Source organism: Labrus mixtus, unplaced genomic scaffold (assembly GCF_963584025.1).
Source record: "Labrus mixtus unplaced genomic scaffold, fLabMix1.1 SCAFFOLD_53, whole genome shotgun sequence".
NCBI classification, from domain to species: domain Eukaryota; kingdom Metazoa; phylum Chordata; class Actinopteri; order Labriformes; family Labridae; genus Labrus; species Labrus mixtus.
The window spans coordinates 319,600-344,599 of record NW_026870356.1 but is presented as its reverse complement, the minus strand read 5'-3'; the positions used below and the strand labels follow the sequence as shown (position 1 = coordinate 344,599).

The 25,000-nt window shown below is 41.3% G+C and overlaps 3 protein-coding genes across 4 annotated transcripts in view; 1 reads left to right on the top strand and 2 right to left on the bottom strand.

Moving 5' to 3' along the window:
* LOC132970627 (cerebellin-2-like) overlaps nt 1-25,000 on the bottom strand; it is a 123,990-nt gene that overhangs the window by 40,468 nt on the left and 58,522 nt on the right. The window lies entirely within an intron of this gene.
* On the top strand, nt 737-3,538 carry si:dkey-11p23.7 (V-set and Ig domain-containing protein). Of its 2 annotated transcripts, none has more exons than XM_061034494.1 (3): nt 737-843; nt 2,323-2,715; nt 2,874-3,538. In XM_061034494.1, exons 1-3 carry the CDS (start codon nt 744-746, stop codon nt 3,296-3,298), a joined length of 918 nt encoding a protein of 305 aa, XP_060890477.1. In that variant the 5' UTR covers nt 737-743; the 3' UTR covers nt 3,299-3,538. The 2 variants fall into 2 exon arrangements, with proteins under 2 accessions (XP_060890477.1, XP_060890478.1); XM_061034495.1 differs by having other exon boundaries at nt 741-843; nt 2,326-2,715.
* On the bottom strand, nt 7,487-16,689 carry LOC132970632 (uncharacterized). Its single transcript, XM_061034493.1, has 4 exons — nt 16,625-16,689; nt 14,208-14,264; nt 11,353-12,477; nt 7,487-8,921 (listed from the first exon to the last, which is right to left on the bottom strand). The coding sequence occupies exons 2-4, from the start codon at nt 14,251-14,253 to the stop codon at nt 8,509-8,511; spliced, it is 1,584 nt and encodes a 527-aa protein (XP_060890476.1). The 5' UTR covers nt 14,254-14,264; nt 16,625-16,689; the 3' UTR covers nt 7,487-8,508.

Here is a 25,000-nt window from a genome sequence, read left to right as displayed (position 1 = left end):
AGTGGACACTCCAGGAACTGCAGGATTTTACACTTCAGCCTCTAGTGGACACTCCAGGAACTGCAGGATTTTACACTTCAGCCTCTAGTGGACACTCCAGGAACTGCAGGATGTTACACTTCAGCCTCTAGTGGACACTCCAGGAACTGCAGGATGTTACACTTCAGCCTCTAGTGGACACTCCAGGAACTGCAGGATTTTACACTTCAGCATCGGCTTCATTTTTAAACACTGGAGGTTCCTGTGTGGTAATTACCTGTCTTCTCTGAACAGCACAAAATATGAACAACGCTAAAGTGCATAGTCCCCGCCCCCAAAAAAACAAACAAACACACACATAGCCTTCAATAGAAAAGACTCACCTGGAAACACCTGAATAGGAACAAGCGATGCATTAGGAACTGAACTGACAAATACTAACTCTTAGGTTGTGGTTTAAATTTGTTTTACTGATGAGTCACAAACCTAACGGAGATATTCACAAAGATGTGTGAGAAAAAGGGGCGTGTCCAGAGGGGTGGCATGTTTCTATTGTCCTGTGATACTTAAAAGCCGATGCCCCATGCCCCCCCCACCCCCCAGACCAGAACATCTGGACACACCCCTGGTGAGAAATGACTAAAAACACCCAGCCACACACAAACACACAAACACACACAGACACACACACACACACACACACACACACACACACACACACACACACACACACACACACTCTCGGGTGAACTGACTCAGAAACAATGACACACAAACACTCACATTGGGTTTCTTCTGCAGTATACATCATGGACGTCTGGCTGGTCTGCAGTGCTTTGACTCTGCTGTTACCTGTTAAAGCAGGTGAGCTTACACACACACACACACACACACACACACACACACACACACACACACACTCACACACAAACACACACACAAACACACACACACACACACACACACACACACACACACACACACACACACACAAATAGAAGTTTGCTGTCACTTCACAAAAGATCAGATGTGATAATCTGCAGGAAGGATTTCTCCTTTGTGTTCCTCTCGATCCTGTTGTCCACACTTCCTCGCCGCTGAGGTGGAGGTCGGAGCAGGTCGTGCATGAACGAGGACGGCGGTGGTTGTCGGGGACGACTCAGTTTAGAGAGTCAGCTTGGAGGCGCCCCTTCACAGAAGTTTTTCCACCTTTCATCCCAGAACCCCTCTGGGTGGTGGGGGTCCTAAGATCCCTGGTTCCTCCACTTTTGGTCTCTTCTTCTGAGCCGCAGCAGAAGCTCTTTTTTTCCCCCCCTCCTCAGCCAGTTCTCTGAGCGCCGCTCTTTTCTTTGACCCCGTGACTCGGAGGGTTTTCAGTAGCTGGTGAGTGGATTTTTCCAACAAAGCCTCTGCGTCCGACTTCCTCATGGTAGGTTCATGGACGCCTGTGCATGCTTCAGTGCATGCTGCAGGAAGTTCCTTTTTATCCTCCAAATTTGCCTCCATTGCTTCTTCCGTAAGGAGAGTTCTGCCGTGATGTCTTGGCAGAGATGGACCGCAGGACGATGTCCGGCTATAGGGAAGTTGTGGTTAAGTCGGGTGGAAACTTCAGCTGATAGTCCAGGTCGACCCTCATCCTGATGTCAGAAACTAATCTAATGAATCCCAATTCAAGATACTTGAATGACTGGGTTGAGTTGAGTGACAGGTGGGAACGTTTAGAAGCCTCTCCTCAGCTCCACCTCTTTGTTTCTATGTTGATCTAAAGTCAGCATTTCCAATATGGCGACCGCCATCATTCGGCATCATAAAACCTTTTCAGAAACCACTGGGTGACATCACTGGGACGGCCTCTAATAGAGCGCCACCGGACTGAGTCCTAAAACCAGGAAGTAAGTTAGCATCTGAGCGCCATGGGGTCTAACGTCTAAAAGTCAACAGGGATTTTGAATGTGTTTGTGGTTAGACTCCTGAAATAAGGTCTGTGGTTAACACAAGCTGAAGAGATGTTGGTGTTTTGTTAGACCACATAAACTACGTTAGGTAATACCTCCACTTGTGAAGTTTGAAGTTTTTACTCGTCTTTAAAAAGGCGGTTGCTAACAAGTGGCTAAATGTGACTACAGTGGTCGTCGGGGACATTAAACGTCATCACGCCGGACACAGAGGGCGGGAACTCTCTCACTAGTCGGAGATGTCTCCTGTAGGTTTAATCTTTAGGTTAAGGTGAATATTATGTTAGTAAACTATTTATATGCTAACAAAGACTCCAAACTTTACAAATGTAAGCACTTTTTAAACCACTAATCTTTGCCCCCCTCCCCCTCCACCCCACCCTCCCAGCAGCCCTCGGCTCCGGAGACGACGGCTGGTCCATGCACGTGCAGTCGGAGGTCCGCGCCATCGAGGGCTACCCCGTGGTGCTGCCCTGCACCTTCAGCCACCCGCAGCACTCCCAGCATTCCTCTCTGCAGGTGCTGTGGCGTCTGGGTCACGGGCAGAGCGCCACTGTCCTGTACCGCTGCACCAGCCTCTCCGGGACCGCCACCTGCGACCCGGGGCCCCAGCAGGACCAGCGTTTCCGACTGGAGGGGAACCCGAGGGAGCACGACCTGTCGCTGCGGATCAACAGCGCAACCCTGCAGGACAGCGGACGCTACTACTGCAGGGTGGAGGTGCTGGGACGAGAACACGTCAGCTTTGAGGAGAAGATGGGGACCAAACTGAGAGTGGAGAGTATGTTGGTGTCAAATCCAAAAACAGTGAAACTACATTTATATTTAGAAACTGCAAACATGATGATAAAACACAAGAATCTATAAGATGAAATCGTATGTGCTATTCTAAGTGTATCCACCAGGGGGCGACTCTTATGTGTGTTTCCTGTTCTGCAGCTCCCCCAAAGATCCTGTCTCTGTCGGTGGAGGGCACTGAGCAGTCCGGGTACAGAGCTGTGTGTCGGGTCCAGGGCTCCCCGGTGCCGGACGTCCAGTGGCTCGGCCCCGACGACCTTCTGGAGGGTTCTCTGATTGGCCCGCTGGCTCAGGGCTCCCAGAGTCACTACCACACCGTGAGCCAGCTGAGGGACGTGGAGCCGGGCCAGCAGTACACCTGCAGCGCCTCCAACCCACTGGGCAGGGAGCAGGCCACCCTGTACGTCCTGCCCCCCCGACCCCTGCTATCTGTGGGCGGGGCCTCGCCTCCCCTCCTGCTCCTCCTGTCGCTGTCATTGGGGGCCAAGGTTCTCCTGCTGGTGGGGATGGGGGTGTGGATGGTGCAGGGAGGAGCTCTGCAGGGAGTCAGCTGCTGGTGGAAATAACCGGGTCCACTTGGACTTCATGTTTCAAGTCTCTTATTCAGCATTTATAATCAGCTTGCCATGTGGTTTATTACACACATTTATGTGGTGAGAAGAAGATAAACTGTATTTATTTAAATTAATTAACAGCCAAAAGCCTCCTATGGAAACTGAAAAAGAAAACAAAGACTTCATTTTAATGAATAAAAAGTCACTCTTTTAACTTCATGTACACTGTGCATTAATAAAATCTTTAAATTATATCTGCTTACTGTACTGCATTAAGTTGAAATATAAACCGCCTGTTTTCAGCACCTTGTGTCTCGGTCTCAGACTGGGGGGGGATTTTTAATCAAGGCCGATCAAGACCACCTCTGATTGGCTATTTTTCCACGTCCATTTGTAATTTGATTTTTATTCCCCGGTTACGGCCACAACCTTCCCCGTGTTAGTCCAAGTGAGGGACACGCCCCCTAAACACAAGATGATGATTGTTCAGTGATGTCACAGTGATGTGATGGTCTTGGTCTTTGTCTCGGTCTTTGTCTCGGTCTTGGTCTCGCCCTGTCTTGGTCTTGGACTTGACTTGGTCTCGATACCTAAATGTCTTGGTCTTGGTCTTGGTCTTGGTCTTGGCCTTGGTCTTTGTCTTTGTCTTTGTCTTTGTCTTTGTCTCGGTCTTGGTCTCACCCTGTCTTGGTCGTGGACTCGACTTGGTCTCAATACCTAAATGTCTTGGTCTTTGTCTCGGTCTTTGTCTCGGTCTTTGTCTCGGTCTTTGTCTCGGTCTTTGTCTCGGTCTTGACTTGGTCTCAACCCCTAAAGGTCTTGGTCTTGTCTCAGTCTCGGAGCTCTCTGGTCTCGTCCCGTCTTGGTCTTGGACTTGACTTGGTCTCAATCCCTAAAGGTCTTGGTCTTGTCTCGGTCTTTGTCTCGGTCTCGCCCTGTCTTGGTCTTGGACTTGACTTGGTCTCGACCCCTAAAGGTCTTGGTCTTGTCTCGGTCTCGGAGCTCTCTGGTCTCGTCCCGTCTTGGTCTTGGACTTGACTTGGTCTCAATCCCTAAAGGTCTTGGTCTTGTCTCAGTCTTTGTCTCGGTCTTGCCCTGTCTTGGTCTTGGACTTGACTTGGTCTCGATCCCTAAAGGTCTTGGTCTTGTCTCGGTCTCGGAGCACTCTGGTCTCGCCCTGTCTTGGTCTTGGACTTGACTTGGTCTCGATCCCTAAAGGTCTTGGTCTTGTCTCAGTCTCGGAGCACTCTGGTCTCGCCCTGTCTTGGTCTTGGACTTGACTTGGTCTTGATCCCTGAAGGTCTTGGTCTTGTCTCTGTCTCGGAGCACTCTGGACTCGCCCTGTCTTGGTCTTGGACTTGACTTGGTCTTGATCCCTGAAGGTCTTGGTCTTGTCTTGGTCTCGGAGCTCTCTGGTCTCGTTCCGTCTTGGTCTTGGACTTGACTTGGTCTCGACCCCTAAAGGTCTTGGTCTTGTCTTTGTCTTTGTCTCGGTCTCGGTCTCGCCCTGTCTTGGTCTTGGACTTGACTTGGTCTCGATCCCTAAAGGTCTTGATCTTGTCTCGGTCTCGGAGCACTCTGGTCTTGTCCTGTCTTGGTCTTGGACTTGACTTGGTCTTTGTCTCGGTCTCAGTCTCGGTCTCGCCCTGTGGTCTTTGTCTCGGTCTTTGTCTCGGTCCCGGTATCGCCCTGTCTTGGTCTTGGACTTGACTGTATCTCCATCCCTAAAGGTCTTGGTCTTGTCTCTGTCTTTGTCTCGGTCTCGGTCTCGGTCTCGCCCTGTCTTGGTCTTGGACATGGACTTGACTGTGTCTCCATCCCTAAAGGTCTTGGTCTTGTCTCAGTCTCGGAGCTCTCTGGTCTCGTCCCATCTTGGTCTTGGACTTGACTTGGTCTCGATTCCTAAAGGTCTTGGTCTTGTCTCAGTCTCAGAGCTCTCTGGTCTCGTCCCGTCTTGGTCTTGGACTTGACTTGGTCTCGACCCCTGAAGGTCTTGGTCTCGTCTCGGTCTCGGAGCTCTCTGGTCTTGTCCCGTCTTGGTCTTGGACTTGACTTGGTCTCGATCCCTAAAGGTCTTGGTCTTGTCTTGGTCTCGGAGCTCTCTGGTCTCGTTCCGTCTTGGTCTTGGACTTGACTTGGTCTCGATCCCTAAAGGTCTTGGTCTTGTCTCTGTCTTTGTCTCGGTCTCGCCCTGTCTTGGTCTTGGACTTGACTTGGTCTCGATCCCTAAAGGTCTTGATCTTGTCTCGGTCTCGGAGCACTCTGGTCTTGTCCTGTTTTGGTCTTGGACTTGACTTGGTCTTTGTCTCGGTCTCAGTCTCGGTCTCGCCCTGTGGTCTTTGTCTCGGTCTTTGTCTCGGTCCCGGTATCGCCCTGTCTTGGTCTTGGACTTGACTGTATCTCCATCCCTAAAGGTCTTGGTCTTGTCTCTGTCTTTGTCTCGGTCTCGGTCTCGCCCTGTCTTGGTCGTGGACTCGACTTGGTCTCAATACCTAAATGTCTTGGTCTTTGTCTCGGTCTTTGTCTCGGTCTTTGTCTCGGTCTTGGTCTTGGACTTGACTTGGTCTCAACCCCTAAAGGTCTTGGTCTTGTCTCGGTCTCGGAGCTCTCTGGTCTCGTCCCGTCTTGGTCTTGGACTTGACTTGGTCTCAATCCCTAAAGGTCTTGGTCTTGTCTCGGTCTCGGAGCACTCTGGTCTCGCCCTGTCTTGGTCTTGGTCTTGGTCTTGGTCTTGGCCTTGGCCTTGGTCTTTGTCTTTGTCTTTGTCTCGGTCTTGGTCTCACCCTGTCTTGGTCGTGGACTCGACTTGGTCTCAATACCTAAATGTCTTGGTCTTTGTCTCGGTCTTTGTCTCGGTCTTTGTCTCGGTCTTGGTCTTGGACTTGACTTGGTCTCAACCCCTAAAGGTCTTGGTCTTGTCTCAGTCTCGGAGCTCTCTGGTCTCGTCCCGTCTTGGTCTTGGACTTGACTTGGTCTCAATCCCTAAAGGTCTTGGTCTTGTCTCGGTCTTTGTCTCGGTCTCGCCCTGTCTTGGTCTTGGACTTGACTTGGTCTCGACCCCTAAAGGTCTTGGTCTTGTCTCGGTCTCGGAGCTCTCTGGTCTCGTCCCGTCTTGGTCTTGGACTTGACTTGGTCTCAATCCCTAAAGGTCTTGGTCTTGTCTCAGTCTTTGTCTCGGTCTCGCCCTGTCTTGGTCTTGGACTTGACTTGGTCTCGACCCCTGAAGGTCTTGGTCTTGTCTCGGTCTCGGAGCACTCTGGTCTCGCCCTGTCTTGGTCTTGGACTTGACTTGGTCTCGATCCCTAAAGGTCTTGGTCTTGTCTCAGTCTCGGAGCACTCTGGTCTCGCCCTGACTTGGTCTTGGACTTGACTTGGTCTTGATCCCTGAAGATCTTGGTCTTGTCTTGGTCTCGGAGCTCTCTGGTCTCGTTCCGTCTTGGTCTTGGACTTGACTTGGTCTCGATCCCTAAAGGTCTTGGTCTTGTCTCTGTCTTTGTCTCGGTCTCGCCCTGTCTTGGTCTTGGACTTGACTTGGTCTCGATCCCTAAAGGTCTTGATCTTGTCTCGGTCTCGGAGCACTCTGGTCTTGTCCTGTCTTGGTCTTGGACTTGACTTGGTCTTTGTCTCGGTCTCAGTCTCGGTCTTGCCCTGTGGTCTTTGTCTCGGTCTTTGTCTCGGTCCCGGTATCGCCCTGTCTTGGTCTTGGACTTGACTGTATCTCCATCCCTAAAGGTCTTGGTCTTGTCTCTGTCTTTGTCTCTGTCTCGGTCTCGGTCTCGCCCTGTCTTGGTCTTGGACATGGACTTGACTGTGTCTCCATCCCTAAAGGTCTTGGTCTTGTCTCAGTCTCGGAGCTCTCTGGTCTCGTCCCATCTTGGTCTTGGACTTGACTTGGTCTCGATCCCTAAAGGTCTTGGTCTTGTCTCAGTCTCAGAGCTCTCTGGTCTCGTCCCGTCTTGGTCTTGGACTTGACTTGGTCTCGACCCCTGAAGGTCTTGGTCTCGTCTCGGTCTCGGAGCTCTCTGGTCTTGTCCCGTCTTGGTCTTGGACTTGACTTGGTCTCGATCCCTAAAGGTCTTGGTCTCGTCTCCCTTAGTGTGGTCTTGACTCCAACACTAGCACAACATGAAAGCTCCTTCAGAGGCGATACTGTCTGGATTTAAAATCTTACAAAGTCCTGACAAAAAAAACCTGAAGATATTTTTTGTTTTTGAATCACTCATTTATTTAGAACACAAAGAAGGGAAAAGCTCAGATAAGGTTTACAGACACTGAGAGGAAATCAATAAATGTTTATTGGATAAATGTTCAAAGTCAAACCTAAAAATGTTATCTGACATGTTACGTCTACAACTTCATATTTCAATCTCTATATCTTAGAAGCAGAGTAGTTTTCTTCTGGGTGCATGCAGAGTGAAAGGCTTCAAAAAGATACACGTGCAATATGGAGATATCAACTTTAGTAACTTTATTAGACTGATGCATTTCGGCTTATGGCCTTCATCAGGGTCATCAGGAAACACAATGCAAGCATCATTTAAATAGTGAAGGTAGGAAATTGAAAAAAAAAAAATACAAAGATAACCAATCAAAAACATGCGGCAACTGAAAATATGGACTGGTAAGATTAGTCGGTTAGACCAATGAGAAGGGAGGTGAAGGGAAAGACCAGATATTGTCAAAAAAGTTGGAAACAACCAAGGGGATTGTTCAGAATTAGGACAGGGGTCCAATGACTGACCCTGGTGACCTTCAGCCCAATATGTCTGTTGCTGTATTTGCCTTTTTCTATTGTTGTTAGCCTGAGTCTCTTTATTCCAGCTTTCATATAAAATGTGCTTTTATTTTGAAGGAATGCAAACCTCTGAGCTCAAACTCAGACACTGATCAGAGATAGGATTGTTTTTGTGAATGTATGGAAATTTACCGAGCTTCTACTCTTCTCTGGCCTGGTGGGAATTGCCATTCAATAACTGTATGGGTGTCGAAACACCCCAGGCTTCGATGCGCATGCTCTCAGCAGCCTTCATTTGGGGATTTGAAAGAAAGAGTAAATGTATTTCACATCAAAACTACTTAGAGTATAATAATGCAGAATGCTAGCAAGAAGACTGGAAACATCTGTTTCCAAGACCCGATGGTCATACTATATGTTCTACTTCTTATTAAAATGAACTATGTCCATGTCTTCCTTCCTGTTAACCCCTCGCCACCCTGCTGGATCACCCCGTGGGGAATAAGGTTGGGGGGCCGAGGCAGACAGGACGGGCGTCTGAACAGCATTCCTCATCACTCCAGCCAAAGTCCTTGCTGCCGTCTGCTCTCATGATAGCACACTGGCCATCCTGCGCCAAGCCCGGCTCTCCATTCGCCCAGTTGGTATCACTGACTGATTGCTTGTTCAGCCAGTACCACTCCCCGGTGAGCGAGCTCCGACGCATGCCGATCCACACCCTCTTGAGACTGTCGTCTCTGATCTGGTTGATCTTCTCGTAGATCTGTTTCTGATGATCGGCGGCGTCGGGGAAGCTGATCAGCTCCAGTTGTTGATCTTTGCAGTACTGCAGGGATTCTCGCCAGCCATCTGCCGGGCCGATATGGACGACCTCAGGAGTCACGGTACAACCCCTGAAATCTGTGGGAAAGTTCAGGTGTAACAATACAACAGTGATAAACTGGAATGAAAAAGGCAGTTTTTCAATATTTTGTTCATTATGAGCAGTGTGTCATTCTGTGGAGGAACATTTTGGCAATCATGGCGAGCACGGCAGGACTCGAGCTTTGGCTAATCAACAGAGAGCGTGGAGAAAAGTGTCTTTGTAATCAGTATTTCCAAAACTAAAAAGGTCAAATTAAACAATTAAAGGCTTTATATATTTTTCACACTTAAATATATAAATCAAGTATATCCTCTGAAAATAACTCTGTGAGTCATGACTGTCTACAATGGGTGTAACACCCGAGTCCCACTGTCTGTGATGTTTTCAGAGTTTTCAGAGTCCTATCTTTACTTTGTTTACATCGCCCGGACGGCCGGCTGACTCCTCCCCTCGTGTATAAAAGTTGTTTAATTGAGGGACTAGAGAAAAGAAGAATAACATACTGTACTCACTGCTTAACTGTGTTTCTAGATCACGCTCATTTCAGGTAAATTTACATGCAGTGTGAAGATACAAGCATAATAAAGATCGCTAGCATTAGCATGCTAACACAACAATGCAGCGCAAGTTGTTTTGGTTTCATGCTGGTGCTCAAGGGCGACATCTGCTGGATCAAAACATCACATATAAAGAGTTTAATGACGAGATGAAACAATGTTTATTTTTCTGCCAATTCTTGTTGAACGGTGACCTGTGGCAACAGCTGAGTGTGAGTGATGTCCACGCTACCCCAAAAACCACAAAAAAACCAACGTGTCAACTAGTAAGTTTGTGACTTAAGTTGTGTCATTGTCCTGGGGGGACAGGGCTTTCTCCATTGCCGCTCCCACCCTCTGGAACTCTCTCCCTAAAAACATCAGAGACTCCCCCACACTCACCTCCTTCAAGAAATCCCTAAAAACTCATCTTTTCATCACCGCCTACAACCACTGACTCTCATCCTCTCAACACTACTTCTATGTTGTCTTGTTCTCTTAGTTTTTGCTTTGTTTTTTTGTTGTTTCCTGTCAAAGCATCTTTGAGTATTTAGAAAAGCACTATATAAATCTAATTCATTAATTTATTATTGTTTGGTTACCATGGAGACATAAGGTTCATCTTAACTAGAAGAGTGTATCGTCCAAACTAACCAAAAATATTGTGTCAGTAATGAGGTTTGAACTTGACCAATCAGTGAGCTGCGACTCTCTCCCTGCAGTGTGCAAGGTGACCTTGAGTGACGTGAAAGGCGGCCATAAATAAAATGCATTATTATGCTCTTTTTCCTCTCGTGTCTGATCGTCTCTTAACAGACGAACGGCCGAAAATAACTTCTGTTTACTGACGTTCATCCACAAAGTCAAACTCTAATGTTTGTATGATATGATTAAGCATCATGATGAGGTGAGAGCTAAAGCCTACAGCGGGCCTTATAAACAACTTATAAACAGGGGAAAACTTGTGAATGACTGTCATTGTTGTCACATTAAAGTGTTAAAAACAGCACAGCGCTCCTGTTTAATAGAACATCTATGGTCCTGTACTCGCAGCCTAGCTTGTCTGGCCCTCGGGTCCTAAGCTTTGTGAAAATGTGGCCCCCTGAACAATAGAGTTGAATAACCCTGGCCTAAAGCCTTCATGGACAGCCAGTGTCAGATAACAACAGTGACATCTAGTGGTGAAATCTTCCAACTACAACATAAGGTTATTTAACGGCCCTCTGTGATTGGATGGATAAAAAGATCCGGGCTCATGGAAAAACTAAAGCAATAGTAAAAACAAGGTCATCAAATTTTTCTGACACTGCTGACAACAATCGGCAGCTTAAACCCTCTCCTCCTCCTCCTCCTCCTCCTCCTCCTCCTCCTCCTCCTCCTCCTCCATGTTATCCCACCATTCTAACACCATCACCATGACAACCGCATTTTTCTCTGCGACTGTACTCCTACTGGCAATCGGAACTACCTCAGCTGGTGCAACACCTTAAATGATGGTAGAGCTTAAAACCCCATCCTGAATTAAGAGATTGTGTTTAAACCATTCTACGTTTGAACTTATGCACAGTTGTATGAGCTTCCCACCGTGGGCATGATGTCACAGACAAATGGCCACTGTGTGAACACGATCAATTTTACGCTGCATCCCAGTGAGATCGTAACACTAGCTGTCTATTTTAATAGCTTAATGTTTTTCCTGGAAACTGTTCCCTCGAAAGACGAGTCAAAAGACTAGCTCTATTGCCGCCATTGCTGAAGAAGCTGTGATCAGAAGCCCCGCCCCTTCTTGAAATTGATCAGTTGGTGGGGGAGAAGTTTCTGTGGACACAGGACCTAATCTCATCCTTTATTAGGAGACTCTGGACAGTGAATACCTGACTCTGAAGGGTCAGATGGTTACTGCTTTGATGCTCGCTTAAACAGTCCATACCTGGGAATTTACTGATGACAGGTGCTGGATTCCCAAACGGAGTGCCATCCTTGCTTTCCCCAAAGTAGACGGCCATTTTGGAGGAGGCATGCCAAATCACGTTCTTGCTGGTCAACAGAGGAACTTTCACGGAGACATAATTTGTCCCCAGTGGCGTCCACGCTGGATCTGTCAAAGGAGAAGTCCCAATGCGAACCCCGTCAGTGTGATCCTTGTTGACCACGATCGTTGCAAAGTTTTGTGCTTCAGCAACGGTGTTGATAACAAAACAGGCGGCAAAGTCCGGCTCTGGGATCAGGCTGAGGAGAAGGCCTGGACGGTAGAGGATTGCTGAACCGGCATATTCGACCATTGGTTTGTCTGGATCGTATTTCTCTACCTTGGTGGATTCTCCGTTTGCCAGAAGTACAAACGTTTCAGCTTGAGCGCCCTCGGCCAGAGCAGGAGGGATGTAGAACTTCAGTTTCTCCTCCTTGGCTGGGGGCAGCATGGTGTACAGGAGGCCACAGGTGCAGTTGTGTCGAATGGCGCAAGTGTGACCAAAGGCGACTGCCATGGGATTTTTAGCGCTCACAGTTCGGTATGAGTCATCCTTTATGTACATCTGACCGACCTCGTACGGCTGAAGGTCCATCGTTTTGCTCGTTTTACCTCCGACGGTCACTTTGTTAGCTCGGCCCGCGTTGATGATGATGATCTTGAAAGGCTGCCTTTCAGTTACAGTTTCATTTACTTGGTCTGTGGTTCCTTGAATCGTAGGTATCGGTGGGATGAAGTACTTTGTTCCAAGTTTGTCTTCTGGTATGATCAGAGCTGTTTGCATACTTGTGTTTTTGAGGCTGATGGTGTGGACGGAGACTCTCTTGTCGCTGGTAATTTTGAGAGTGTTCTGTGAGATTTCGGACTTGTTCAACTCGACCTTTGAATCATATCGTAATTCTTCAGTGTTCCCTGCGCTCAGGTTCAACGAAGAGTTCTTAAATTGAGATGTGACGTCGATTTGTGTTCCATCAAACAGGGCGGTGATTTGGATCTTGTTAACAGTTGAATTGGGAAAGTAGTAGGCGATGTTCTCCGGGAAAGCAACAATGAAATCTTTACCAGTGCTGTCTTCAGAAGAAGAGGCTGTGGATTCAGGAAAAGGAAAAAATGATCTGCTGACAGACAAAACTGAAAGTTTCATTCCATTAAAACGCATTACACTACAATCAGTGGGTTTACGTGGACTTGAGTATCCCGGTTATGATCCTGGTTTTGAGCAGATTCAGGATATGGTGTTTATATGCACACAGAGAAACCTGGTTGTTCAAACCCGACATACATGGTAAACAGTAGTTATACTTTGTGCAGATGGCTGTGATGTTTATTTTTTTTACAACACAAACCGCGGTCATTTAGAAATCAGATAAAAATGAGACCACTGTGGCTTATTACGGATTTAACACAATTAAATGTCTACATCGCGTTGCAGATATGGTGTGTCCACCTTTTTAATAGAAACTTCAGAATTTTGTTGCTTCGGGAGTGTTGCCCCCTCCATGTTCGTTTTGCTGATATGCCTTTTGGCTGAGGCCGCGCCTGTGCAGGCAGTCAGCTGACTTAACATTTCTCTAAACATGCCAGAGGTAGCCAAAAAGCTAGTTTCCATCTGTAGTCCCTGGCCAGATTTCAGAATAGGCTCCCTAAAAAGAACAAAATATAACAAGAAAGTGGAGGGCCAAGCATCACCTTATGATGAAACATAACTAAATATGATGTTAACATGCACAAAAAGGGGATGGTGAAAAACCTAATCAAAACTGAGATACTCAAGTCGATGTTAACGTTGTTCCTTTGTAGTTGTGTAAAGGGGGAACAGTGCACTTTGCAGAATGATGTCATGGTATTAACATACCACTAAGATAAAACTCTATATCTTCAAAAACTGGGACGTTGTGTAAAATGCAAATGAAAACATTTTTTTGTGGATGTTGTCATTCCATTGGATTACACATAGCATTGATATAAAAGCAAATATGCTCATTTTAGCGTTGTGTAGCGGACTTCCCCGTTGTTTTTTTCCATCAAGTCTTAATTTAGGAGACCCCCCTCCCCCTCTGACAGGGATAGTCTCCAGCTGTGAGGAGCACATGTGAACAGCCAGGTCGGAAGAATCTCCGGAGCGGTCCTTCCGTAATTATCTAGACATTATCCGGAGTGCATATGTGAAAACGGCTTCAGACTTGCTGCAGAATAAATACTAAGAGGCTGGAGTCTGAGAGAAACATTCAGCTGTTTGTATTCACGCATGCAGCTCAACCCGAAAACTTCAGGAGTTTTGTGCAAGTGGTGAACCCCTCCCCCTCTCTGGGATGATGTTTCATACCCTAACCCAAAATGTGTAAATATTGTCTACCTACAGGGAGAAGCAGGGTTTACAAAACAAAAAAGGAAGATAAAAAACAGTGACGCTGATAGATAATGTGTTAGAATAACCAACAAACAAATACATTCAAATTATTCAAATCATTTAAAGGAACAACAGGAAATAAGAAAGTGCAATAAGCTGGAACCATGATGTGTTTTCACTTACAAATAAATACCTTAACCATCATCGACATAGTTCTATTAAATTTCAAATCAGTTGACTATATATCTGTTTTTTTGTTCAGACTGTTTCGTATTAAACTCGTGTTTTATAAACTTTCTTTGCCTTTTTTGGTAAAAATCTAGATTTTCAGGTTATCACATACATTTTGTGCATAAGAGGACGACAAAGGCACAAATTAAAAGAATATCCAGGTACCCAGAACTTGTAAAAAAAAAACATTTATTGTAAAACTGCACCATGAGTGTTTTTTAACCTTGTGTGTTACCTGAGTTCAGGGCAGCAGAGATCAGCAGGAGGAGCACAGGTGTCATGGTGGCGGCACCTTTAACAAAAACAACCAGAATTCAAAAAATTATTCTCAACGACTCAGGTGTGTCACTATTACCTCCGACCTGTTTTAGTTGTGTTGGAAATCTGGAGAAATTTAAAATAAAGATCTAAACCCGACAAGGTTTCTTTGTGTATTTCTAGAAAGGCTTTTTGCACAAAGGATCAACACAGAGCTCTGAAAAGGACAAAACCCAGAGTGAGAGATAAAGTTGTTTTTTCAGCACCTTTATGCCTCGCTGGAAGCAGATGGTCCCCCTCCCTGTGTGAAAGAGAGCCGAGCTCAAGGACACACGTAAATTAGGATCTTACTGGAATGGACTCTTTTGCCTACTTGCACTTAGCTCTGTATATAAATATATTTATTTCTTATTTACTGCACATAGTTCTGTTTACATCTGTTTACATCTGTTAGTCCGATCACTGTCCACTTATATCTACTCTTTTTATATATTTTGTATTTTAAGTTAAGTTTAAGCTTGAAGTTGTATTTAAATTGACACTTAATATTTTATATTTAAAATGTTTTGTCTACCTGCACTGTTGTTAATTTACTGCTCTGTGTGCCTTTGAATTGCCCCCCGGGGACAAATAATGTTTTTTGAATTGAATTGAATTGAATTGAATAGATTAACTGAAGACTCTCTCACAGGCACTTTCTGCTTCATACTTTTACTGACGGGATATAAAAAGGTCGTCAGATAACTGGTTAACATGTTTGAGGAGGACATGAACTCGAATGAGGTTTAGGAGGACATCTGTGGTGAATTATGGGGACTGGCACTTTGTCCCCGTAAGGACAGGTGGTCCTCACAATGTCAGTGTGTGAACAATGTCTCCACAAGGCAAGAGGGCTGACTTATAGAGACAGACAACCAGACACACTCACATTCACACCTACAGACAATTTAGAGTCAGCAGTTAACCTAACGAGCATGTGTTTGGACTGTGGGAGGAAGACGGAGAACCAGGAGAGAACCCACACATGAAGAACATGCAGACTCCACACAGAGAGACTCCTGACAGACGGGGATTCAAACCAGGAACCTCCTCACAGAGACACTCCTGTAGGACGGGGATTCAAACCAGGAACCTCCTCACAGAGAGACTCCTGAAGGACGGGGATTCAAACCAGGAACCTCCTCACAGAGAGACTCCTGAAGGACGGGGATTCAAACCAGGAACCTCCTCACAGAGAGACTCCTGAAGGACGGGGATTCAAACCAGGAACCTCCTCACAGAGAGACTCCTGAAGGACGGGGATTCAAACCAGGAACCTCCTCACAGAGAGACTCCTGAAGGACGGGGATTCAAACCAGGAACCTCCTCACAGAGAGACTCCTGAAGGACGGGGATTCAAACCAGGAACCTCCTCACAGAGAGACTCCTGACAGACGGGGATTCAAACCAGGAACCTCCTCACAGAGAGACTCCTGAAGGACGGGGATTCAAACCAGGAACCTCCTCACAGAGAGACTCCTGAAGGACGGGGATTCAAACCAGGAACCTCCTCACAGAGAGACTCCTGAAGGACAGGGATTCAAACCAGGAACCTCCTCACAGAGAGACTCCTGACAGACGGGGATTCAAACCAGGAACCTCCTCACAGAGAGACTCCTGTCAGACGGGGATTCAAACCAGGAACCTCCACACAGAGAGACTCCCGACAGACGGGGATTCAAACCAGGAACCTCCACACAGAGAGACTCCCGTCAGACGGGGATTCAAACCAGGAACCTCCTCACAGAGAGACTCCCGACAGACGGGGATTCAAACCAGGAACCTCCTCACAGAGAGACTCCCGACAGACGGGGATTCAAACCAGGAACCTCCTCACAGAGAGACTCCCGACAGACGGGGATTCAAACCAGGAACCTCCTCACAGAGAGACTCCTGACAGACGGGGATTCAAACCAGGAACCTCCCTTCTGTGAGGGGACAGAGCTAACCACTGCACCATCATTTAGCGACTTATTTTAAAGACCTTTTAATGTGTTTATTGTCCCTTGTCATATAAGTATGCAGAGAATAAATATGCATCCAAGAATGAGTCAGTAAAGCACAAGGAGGTATATTTACAGATATATAGCAGTTGTTTCTTAACCAGATGGGTTCAGTCTTAATAAAAAAAAAAGCTTATTTTAAATTATCTGCTTTAAAATAAGAATGCAGGAAATCAAAGTTTTATCACAATGTGTAAGAAAAAGTCTAAAAAAATCATCTCTGAGATTTTAATAATTCAAAGAGGAAAAGCCTCAAACAATCTGAAATAGTCTGCTCTGATATAAAAGTCAAACTGAATCTTTTAAATGAAAAAAAAAACATCTTACATCTGATTTGAAATCTGCGTCTTACCTGCCTTTCAGTCGCCAGTCGAGTGCCTCAGTGTGTCGCGTCCTTCGTCGTCTCTCTGCAGGTTCAAAAACAAAACATTTGTCAGTCAAACGCTCTGATTTGTAAGAAGTTTGCATGAGAGTCACATTTGTGTTTCTGAGAGGGAGGAAGAGGAAGATAAGGAGGTGAGGAGCAGGAAGGGGGGAAGGAAGGGTGGGAGGATGAAGAAGTAAGAAAGACACTTTAAGTAGAAGAGGAGGAATTGAGGAAGATAAAGTAGAGAGTGGGGGGTGGGCCAGGGGAGGAGGGAGAGAGGAGAGTTAACAACAACAGAAGAGGTCAGGAGAAGAGGGGAAGGCGGTGAGACAGAGGATTAAAGGAGCAGATGAGAGAAAAGTCAGTTTGACAGTCAAATCAGTTTGAGCTTTATTGACTCTGAATCAAGTTTCTCCTGCAGAAACAAAACGAACACACAAAGACTGTTTACAAAGAACACCACAGGTCATCAGACTGAATATTACATTTCAGTTTGTTGGTTTTATTCTGTTTTTATACGTCATACAAACTTTCAGACACAAGAGGGGGCTGCAGACCTGATCATGGACAGTCTGAGTCTATTTATCTCTATTTGTGGACAAACACTGAATATGTCAACTGATCTGATTATTCTTTATTGATTTATTTTCACATCTAAAGAGGATAAAGGATGTTTTTATATATTGATGTTTTTTATATATTGATGTTTTTTTATATTGATGTTTTTTTATATATTGATGTTTTTTTATATATTGATGTTTTATTATTGATTTTTTTATATTGATGTTTTTTTATTGATTTTTTTATATTGATGTTTTTTATATATTGATGTTTTTTTATATATTGATGTTTTTTTATATTGATGTTTTTTTATATATTGATGTTTTTTTATATTGATGTTTTTTATATTGATGTTTTTTATATTGATGTTTTTTTATATATTGATGTTTTTTATATATTGATGTTTTTTTATATTGATGTTTTTTATATTGATGTTTTTTTATATTGATGTTTTTTTATATATTGATGTTTTTTTATATATTGATGTTTTATTATTGATTTTTTTATATTGATGTTTTTTTATTGATTTTTTTATATTGATGTTTTTTTATATTGATGTTTTTTATATATTGATGTTTTTTTATATTGATGTTTTTTATATATTGATGTTTTTTTATATATTGATGTTTTTTTATATATTGATGTTTTTTATATATTGATGTTTTTTTATATTGATGTTTTTTTTTATATTGATGTTTTTTTATATATTGATGTTTTTTTATATTGATGTTTTTTTATATATTGATGTTTTTTATATATTGATGTTTTTTTATATTGATGTTTTTTTATATTGATGTTTTTTTATATTGATGTTTTTTTATATATTGATGTTTTTTATATATTGATGTTTTTTTATATATTGATGTTTTTATATATTGATGTTTTTTATATTGATGTTTTTTTATATATTGATGTTTTTTTATATTGATGTTTTTTTATATTGATGTTTTTTTTTATATTGATGTTTTTTTATATATTGATGTTTTTTTATATTGATGTTTTTTTATATATTGATGTTTTTTATATATTGATGTTTTTTTATATTGATGTTTTTTATATATTGATGTTTTTTATATATTGATGTTTTTTTATATATTGATGTTTTTTTATATTGATGTTTTTTTATATTGATGTTTTTTTATATTGATGTTTTTTATATATTGATGTTTTTTTATATTGATGTTTTTTATATATTGATGTTTTTTTATATTGATGTTTTTTTATATATTGATGTTTTTTTATATTGATGTTTTTTATATATTGATGTTTTTTATATATTGATGTTTTTTTATATTGATGTTTTTTTATATATTGATGTTTTTTATATATTGATGTTTTTTTATATTGATGTTTTTTTATATATTGATGTTTTTTTTATATTGATGTTTTTTATATATTGATATTTTTTATATTGATGTTTTTTTATATATTGATTTTTTTTATATTGATGTTTTTTATATATTGATGTTTTTTTATATATTGATGTTTTTTTATTGATTTTTTTATATTGATGTTTTTTTATTGATTTTTTTATATTGATGTTTTTTATATATTGATGTTTTTTTATATTGATGTTTTTTTATATATTGATGTTTTTTTGTATATTGATGTTTTTTTATATATTGATGTTTTTTATATTGATGTTTTTTTATATTGATGTTTTTTTATATTGATGTTTTTTATATATTGATGTTTTTTATATATTGATGTTTTTTATATATTGATGTTTTTTTATATATTGATGTTTTTTATATTGATGTTTTTTATATATTGATGTTTTTTTTATATTGATGTTTTTTTATATTGATGTTTTTTTATATTGATGTTTTTTTATATTGATGTTTTTTATATATTGATGTTTTTTTATATTGATGTTTTTTATATATTGATGTTTTTTTTATATTGATGTTTTTTTATATTGATGTTTTTTTATATTGATGTTTTTTTAAGAGGACACTTCAGGAAAGTTTGGACAGGTTGGATGTTAAAGATTCATTTTTGCTGTTTGAAAGCTTCTAGAAAAGTGTAAGTCCTTTTTAAAAAATAGTGAATAAATACTTGATGCTAATAACATTTTATAGGAAATTAACATTTATTCGGATGTGATGTGTACATGTTGGGATTTTTGAAAATTTGAATAACTATATTTTTCTTGAAAGTCTGGACCGCCTTAAAAACTCTACACTCTTTTAAAAGACGTTCTCCAACATTTACAGGTAGTTAGGGACATTTCTTAGGGTGTATTTTTGGGGGGGCTCCTCCTGTTGGTCGGCCGTCTGTCCTACTTTGTCCATCGGTGAGTGATACATAACCATGCCAACGACGGCAAACACAAAGCATGAATTGAGATGGATGTCAGAAATTAACTTTTGGCAACTGTGGCAACACAGGGCAACAACACAAGTGTTTGTACAACATGTACTGTAAAACAAATCCCAATCCAACTGACAAGGAAAGGAGTTGGACCAAAATGTTTACAGTAATGGATGAACCAGCTAACAGCTAGCCACAGTTAGCTTTACTGTCATGTTTGTGTTCTTTTAAGTCACGATTGATCCTTTAGAGGACAATACATTGTTTTGTAAATGTCAGTTGTTTAGATTGCGGAAGGTTTACCGCAAACATTTTTTGGACATTTAAGGGAAGAGTCGGATATTTGGTAAAGTGTAGCTCCTCCTGAGGTGTTTTTGGGACACTGTGTATCATAGAAAGTTTAGAAAGTTGAATGATAAAGAGATTTCTTTGTAGATCATGACACTGGGCAAAAAAAACAGGAAGAAATGTCCTTCTCCAACTTTATTTTTAGTTGAAGAACAGTCAAGTTTATCCACAACAAAATGAAAAAAGAATCCAGCATGAGTTAACAATGGTTGTTCTCAAACAGTCCACCAGGGGGAGACATTTCCTCTCTTAAAACCTCTGTAATCAATAACCTCATTTTACTCTGAGAGATTAGTTACTGGGTTTGCTGCTGAACTGAAACACACACACACACACACACACACACACACACACACACACACACAGGAACAGAGAGAGAGAGAGTGTAATCCTTGCTTAAAACAAAACCTTTTGTGTATTCTGCTCATTGAAGTTGTGTAACAGTCAGAGCTGTTATCTAACTGTCAGAGCAACACTTTCCAAGAAAATAGGATAATGTGTGTGTGTGTGTGTGTGTGTGTGTGTGTGTGTGTGTGTGTGTGTGTGTGTGTGTGTGTGTGTGTGTGTGTGTGTGTGTGTGTGAGACATTATGAGGACCACCTGTCCTTACGGGGACAAAGTGCCAGTCCCCATAATGTAGATAAACAAGAAGTAGTGTGATTAGCTGGTTTAAGGATCGGATAAGATTTGTGTTGTTGCTGATGACTTTAAATGACAGCGGGGATCATCAGAAAGGTGGTATGGATGTGTACACTAATCTGATGTCAGGGTACAAAGCCATACAGACTAAATAGGATGTAAAATAATGATTCACATAAAGCCATATAACATGCAGTACAAAGCTCTCAGCACAGAAATCTCCTGATCCCAGTGCCCACTAAGACTCCTACCTCTTTGAGAAAGCTGGCTGCTCTCTCCATATTAAGCAGGTCAAGGTAATCTACCAGCCACGACTGGAACAATTCTTACATTTTAAGAAAGCTTTGCAAAGTTGGAAAATCAGGATGTGGGGACATTTTTAGACTTCTAGAAAAGGTAGAGTCAGTAGCTTGTTAACACAACATTCAAATTGGGGCTCACCGCCCCGCCCACTGCAGGATATAGTGTGTACCTTTACTGCTTGTAGCTACACTACAAGCTAACACATGCTAGCACAAGTTAACGGCCGGTGTTTGTCACCTTCCTGTCCAACAGGAAGTAGATGAACTCAACGTCCACGAGTAAAAGACAACACAAGGTTCACCCTGGTTTTAGAACGAGCTTTATCCACTTGGTGTTTCTCCTCACTCTCATTATATTTTCTCTTCTTTGCTGCTACGTCCACGTCCGTCATATTCACCGCTTTGAATGGCGTCCAATCACTGAATTGTATCCACTCCTAAACTCACCTGCTGCGCTGTCATTGGCTGGAGGAAACACACCAGCTCCGCCCACAAACATCCCGAGTCAACCAGAACAAATAGTAGAGGAACTTGGGCCCCTAAAAGTTGAGAGACCCCTACCCGAGGTAGAACAAAGCACAACTTGATTGAACTTGATTTGGTTGTGATGTCTTGATTTGGTTGTGATGTTTTGATTTGATTGTGATGTTTTGATTTGGTTGTGATGTCTTGATTTGGTTATGATGTCTTGATTTGGTTGTGATGTCTTGATTTAGTTGTGATGTCTTGATTTAGTTGTGATGTCTTGATTTAGTTGTGATGTTTTGATTTGGTTGTGATGTCTTGATTTAGTTGTGATGTTTTGATTTAGTTGTGATGTTTTGATTTGGTTGTGATGTCTTGATTTGGTTGTGATGTCTTGATTTAGTTGTGATGTCTTGATTTGGTTGTGGTGTCTTGATTTAGTTGTGATGTCTTGATTTGGTTGTCATGTCTTGATTTGGTTGTGATGTCTTGATTTAGTTGTGATGTCTTGATTTAGTTGTGATGTTTTGATTTGGTTGTGATGTCTTGATTTGGTTGTCATGTCTTGATTTAGTTGTGATGTCTTGATTTGGTTGTGGTGTCTTGATTTAGTTGTGATGTCTTGATTTGGTTGTGATGTCTTGATTTAGTTATGGTGTCTTGATTTAGTTGTGATGTCTTGATTTAGTTGTGATGTCTTGATTTAGTTGTGATGTCTTGATTTAGTTGTGATGTTTTGATTTAGTTGTGATGTCTTGATTTAGTTGTGATGTCTTGATTTGGTTGTGATGTCTTGATTTGGTTGTGATGTCTTGATTTAGTTATGGTGTCTTGATTTAGTTGTGATGTCTTGATTTAGTTGTGATGTCTTGATTTAGTTGTGATGTCTTGATTTAGTTGTGATGTTTTGATTTGGTTGTGATGTCTTGATTTAGTTGTGATGTTTTGATTTAGTTGTGATGTTTTGATTTGGTTGTGATGTCTTGATTTAGTTGTGATGTCTTGATTTAGTTGTGATGTTTTGATTTGGTTGTGATGTCTTGATTTAGTTGTGATGTTTTGATTTGGTTGTGATGTCTTGATTTGGTTGTGATGTCTTGATTTAGTTGTGATGTCTTGATTTAGTTGTGATGTTTTGATTTGGTTGTGATGTCTTGATTTGGTTGTCATGTCTTGATTTAGTTGTGATGTCTTGATTTGGTTGTGGTGTCTTGATTTAGTTGTGATGTCTTGATTTGGTTGTGATGTCTTGATTTAGTTATGGTGTCTTGATTTAGTTGTGATGTCTTGATTTAGTTGTGATGTCTTGATTTAGTTGTGATGTTTTGATTTAGTTGTGATGTCTTGATTTAGTTGTGATGTCTTGATTTAGTTGTGATGTCTTGATTTGGTTGTGATGTTTTATTTAGTTGTGATGTTTTGATTTGGTTGTGATGTCTTGATTTGGTTGTGATGTCTTGATTTAGTTGTGATGTCTTGATTTGGTTGTGATGTCTTGATTTAGTTATGGTGTCTTCATTTAGTTGTGATGTCTTGATTTAGTTGTGATGTCTTGATTTAGTTGTGATGTTTTGATTTGGTTGTGATGTCTTGATTTGGTTGTGATGTCTTGATTTAGTTATGATGTTTTGATTTGGTTGTCATGTCTTGATTTGGTTGTGATGTCTTGATTTAGTTGTGATGTCTTGATTTAGTTGTGATGTCTTGATTTGGTTGTGATGTTTTGATTTGGTTGTGATGTTTTGATTTAGTTGTGATATTTTGATTTAGTTGTGATGTCTTGATTTGGTTGTGATGTTTTGATTTGGTTGTGATGTTTTGATTTAGTTGTGGTGTCTTGATTTGGTTGTGATGTTTTGATTTGGTTGTCATGTCTTGATTTGGTTGTGATGTTTTGATTTGGTTGTGATGTTTTGATTTAGTTGTGATGTTTTGATTTGGTTGTGGTGTCTTGATTTGGTTGTGATGTTTTGATTTAGTTGTGATGTCTTGATTTGGTTGTGATGTTTTGATTTGGTTGTGATGTTTTGATTTAGTTATGATGTCTTGATTTGGTTGTGATGTTTTGATTTGGTTGTGATGTTTTGATTTAGTTGTGATGTTTTGATTTGGTTGTGATGTCTTGATGTGGTTATGATGTCTTGATTTGGTTGTGATGTCTTGATTTGGTTGTGATGTCTTGATTTGGTTGTGATGTCTTGATTTGGTTGTGATGTCTTGATTTAGTTATGGTGTCTTGATTTAGTTGTGATGTCTTGATTTAGTTGTGATGTCTTGATTTAGTTGTGATGTTTTGATTTGGTTGTGATGTCTTGATTTAGTTGTGATGTTTTGATTTAGTTGTGATGTTTTGATTTGGTTGTGATGTCTTGATTTAGTTGTGATGTCTTGATTTAGTTATGGTGTCTTGATTTGGTTGTGATGTCTTGATTTGGTTGTGATGTCTTGATTTAGTTGTGATGTCTTGATTTGGTTGTGATGTTTTATTTAGTTGTGATGTTTTGATTTGGTTGTGATGTCTTGATTTAGTTGTGATGTCTTGATTTGGTTGTGATGTCTTAATTTAGTTATGGTGTCTTGATTTAGTTGTGATGTCTTGATTTAGTTGTGATGTCTTGATTTAGTTGTGATGTTTTGATTTGGTTGTGATGTCTTGATTTGGTTGTGATGTCTTGATTTAGTTATGATGTTTTGATTTGGTTGTCATGTCTTGATTTGGTTGTGATGTCTTGATTTAGTTGTGATGTCTTGATTTAGTTGTGATGTCTTGATTTGGTTGTGATGTTTTGATTTGGTTGTCATGTCTTGATTTGGTTGTGATGTTTTGATTTGGTTGTGATGTTTTGATTTAGTTGTGATGTCTTGATTTGGTTGTGATGTTTTGATTTAGTTATGGTGTCTTGATTTGGTTGTGATGTTTTGATTTAGTTGTGATGTCTTGATTTGGTTGTGATGTTTTGATTTAGTTATGGTGTCTTGATTTGGTTGTGATGTTTTGATTTGGTTGTGATGTTTTGATTTAGTTGTGATGTCTTGATTTGGTTGTGATGTTTTGATTTGGTTGTGATGTTTTGATTTAGTTGTGATGTCTTGATTTGGTTGTGATGTTTTGATTTAGTTGTGATGTTTTGATTTGGTTGTGATGTTTTGATTTGGTTGTGGTGTCTTGATTTGGTTGTGGTGTCTTGATTTAGTTGTCATGTCTTGATTTGGTTGTGGTGTCTTGATTTGGTTGTGATGTTTTGATTTGGTTGTGATGTCTTGATTTGGTTGTGATGTTTTGATTTGGTTGTCATGTCTTGATTTGGTTGTGGTGTCTTGATTTAGTTGTGATGTCTTGATTTGGTTGTGATGTCTTGATTTGATTGTGATGTTTTGATTTGGTTGTGATGTCTTGATTTAATTGTGATGTCTTGATTTAGTTGTGATGTCTTGATTTAGTTGTGATGTCTTGATTTGGTTGTGATGTTTTGATTTAGTTGTGATGTTTTGATTTGGTTGTGGTGTCTTGATTTGGTTGTGATGTTTTGATTTGGTTGTCATGTCTTGATTTGGTTGTGATGTCTTGATTTGGTTGTGATGTTTTGATTTAGTTATGATGTCTTAAATTTGGTTGTGGTGTCTTGATTTGGTTGTGATGTTTTGATTTGGTTGTCATGTCTTGATTTGGTTGTGGTGTCTTGATTTGGTTGTGATGTTTTGATTTGGTTGTGATGTCTTGATTTGGTTGTGA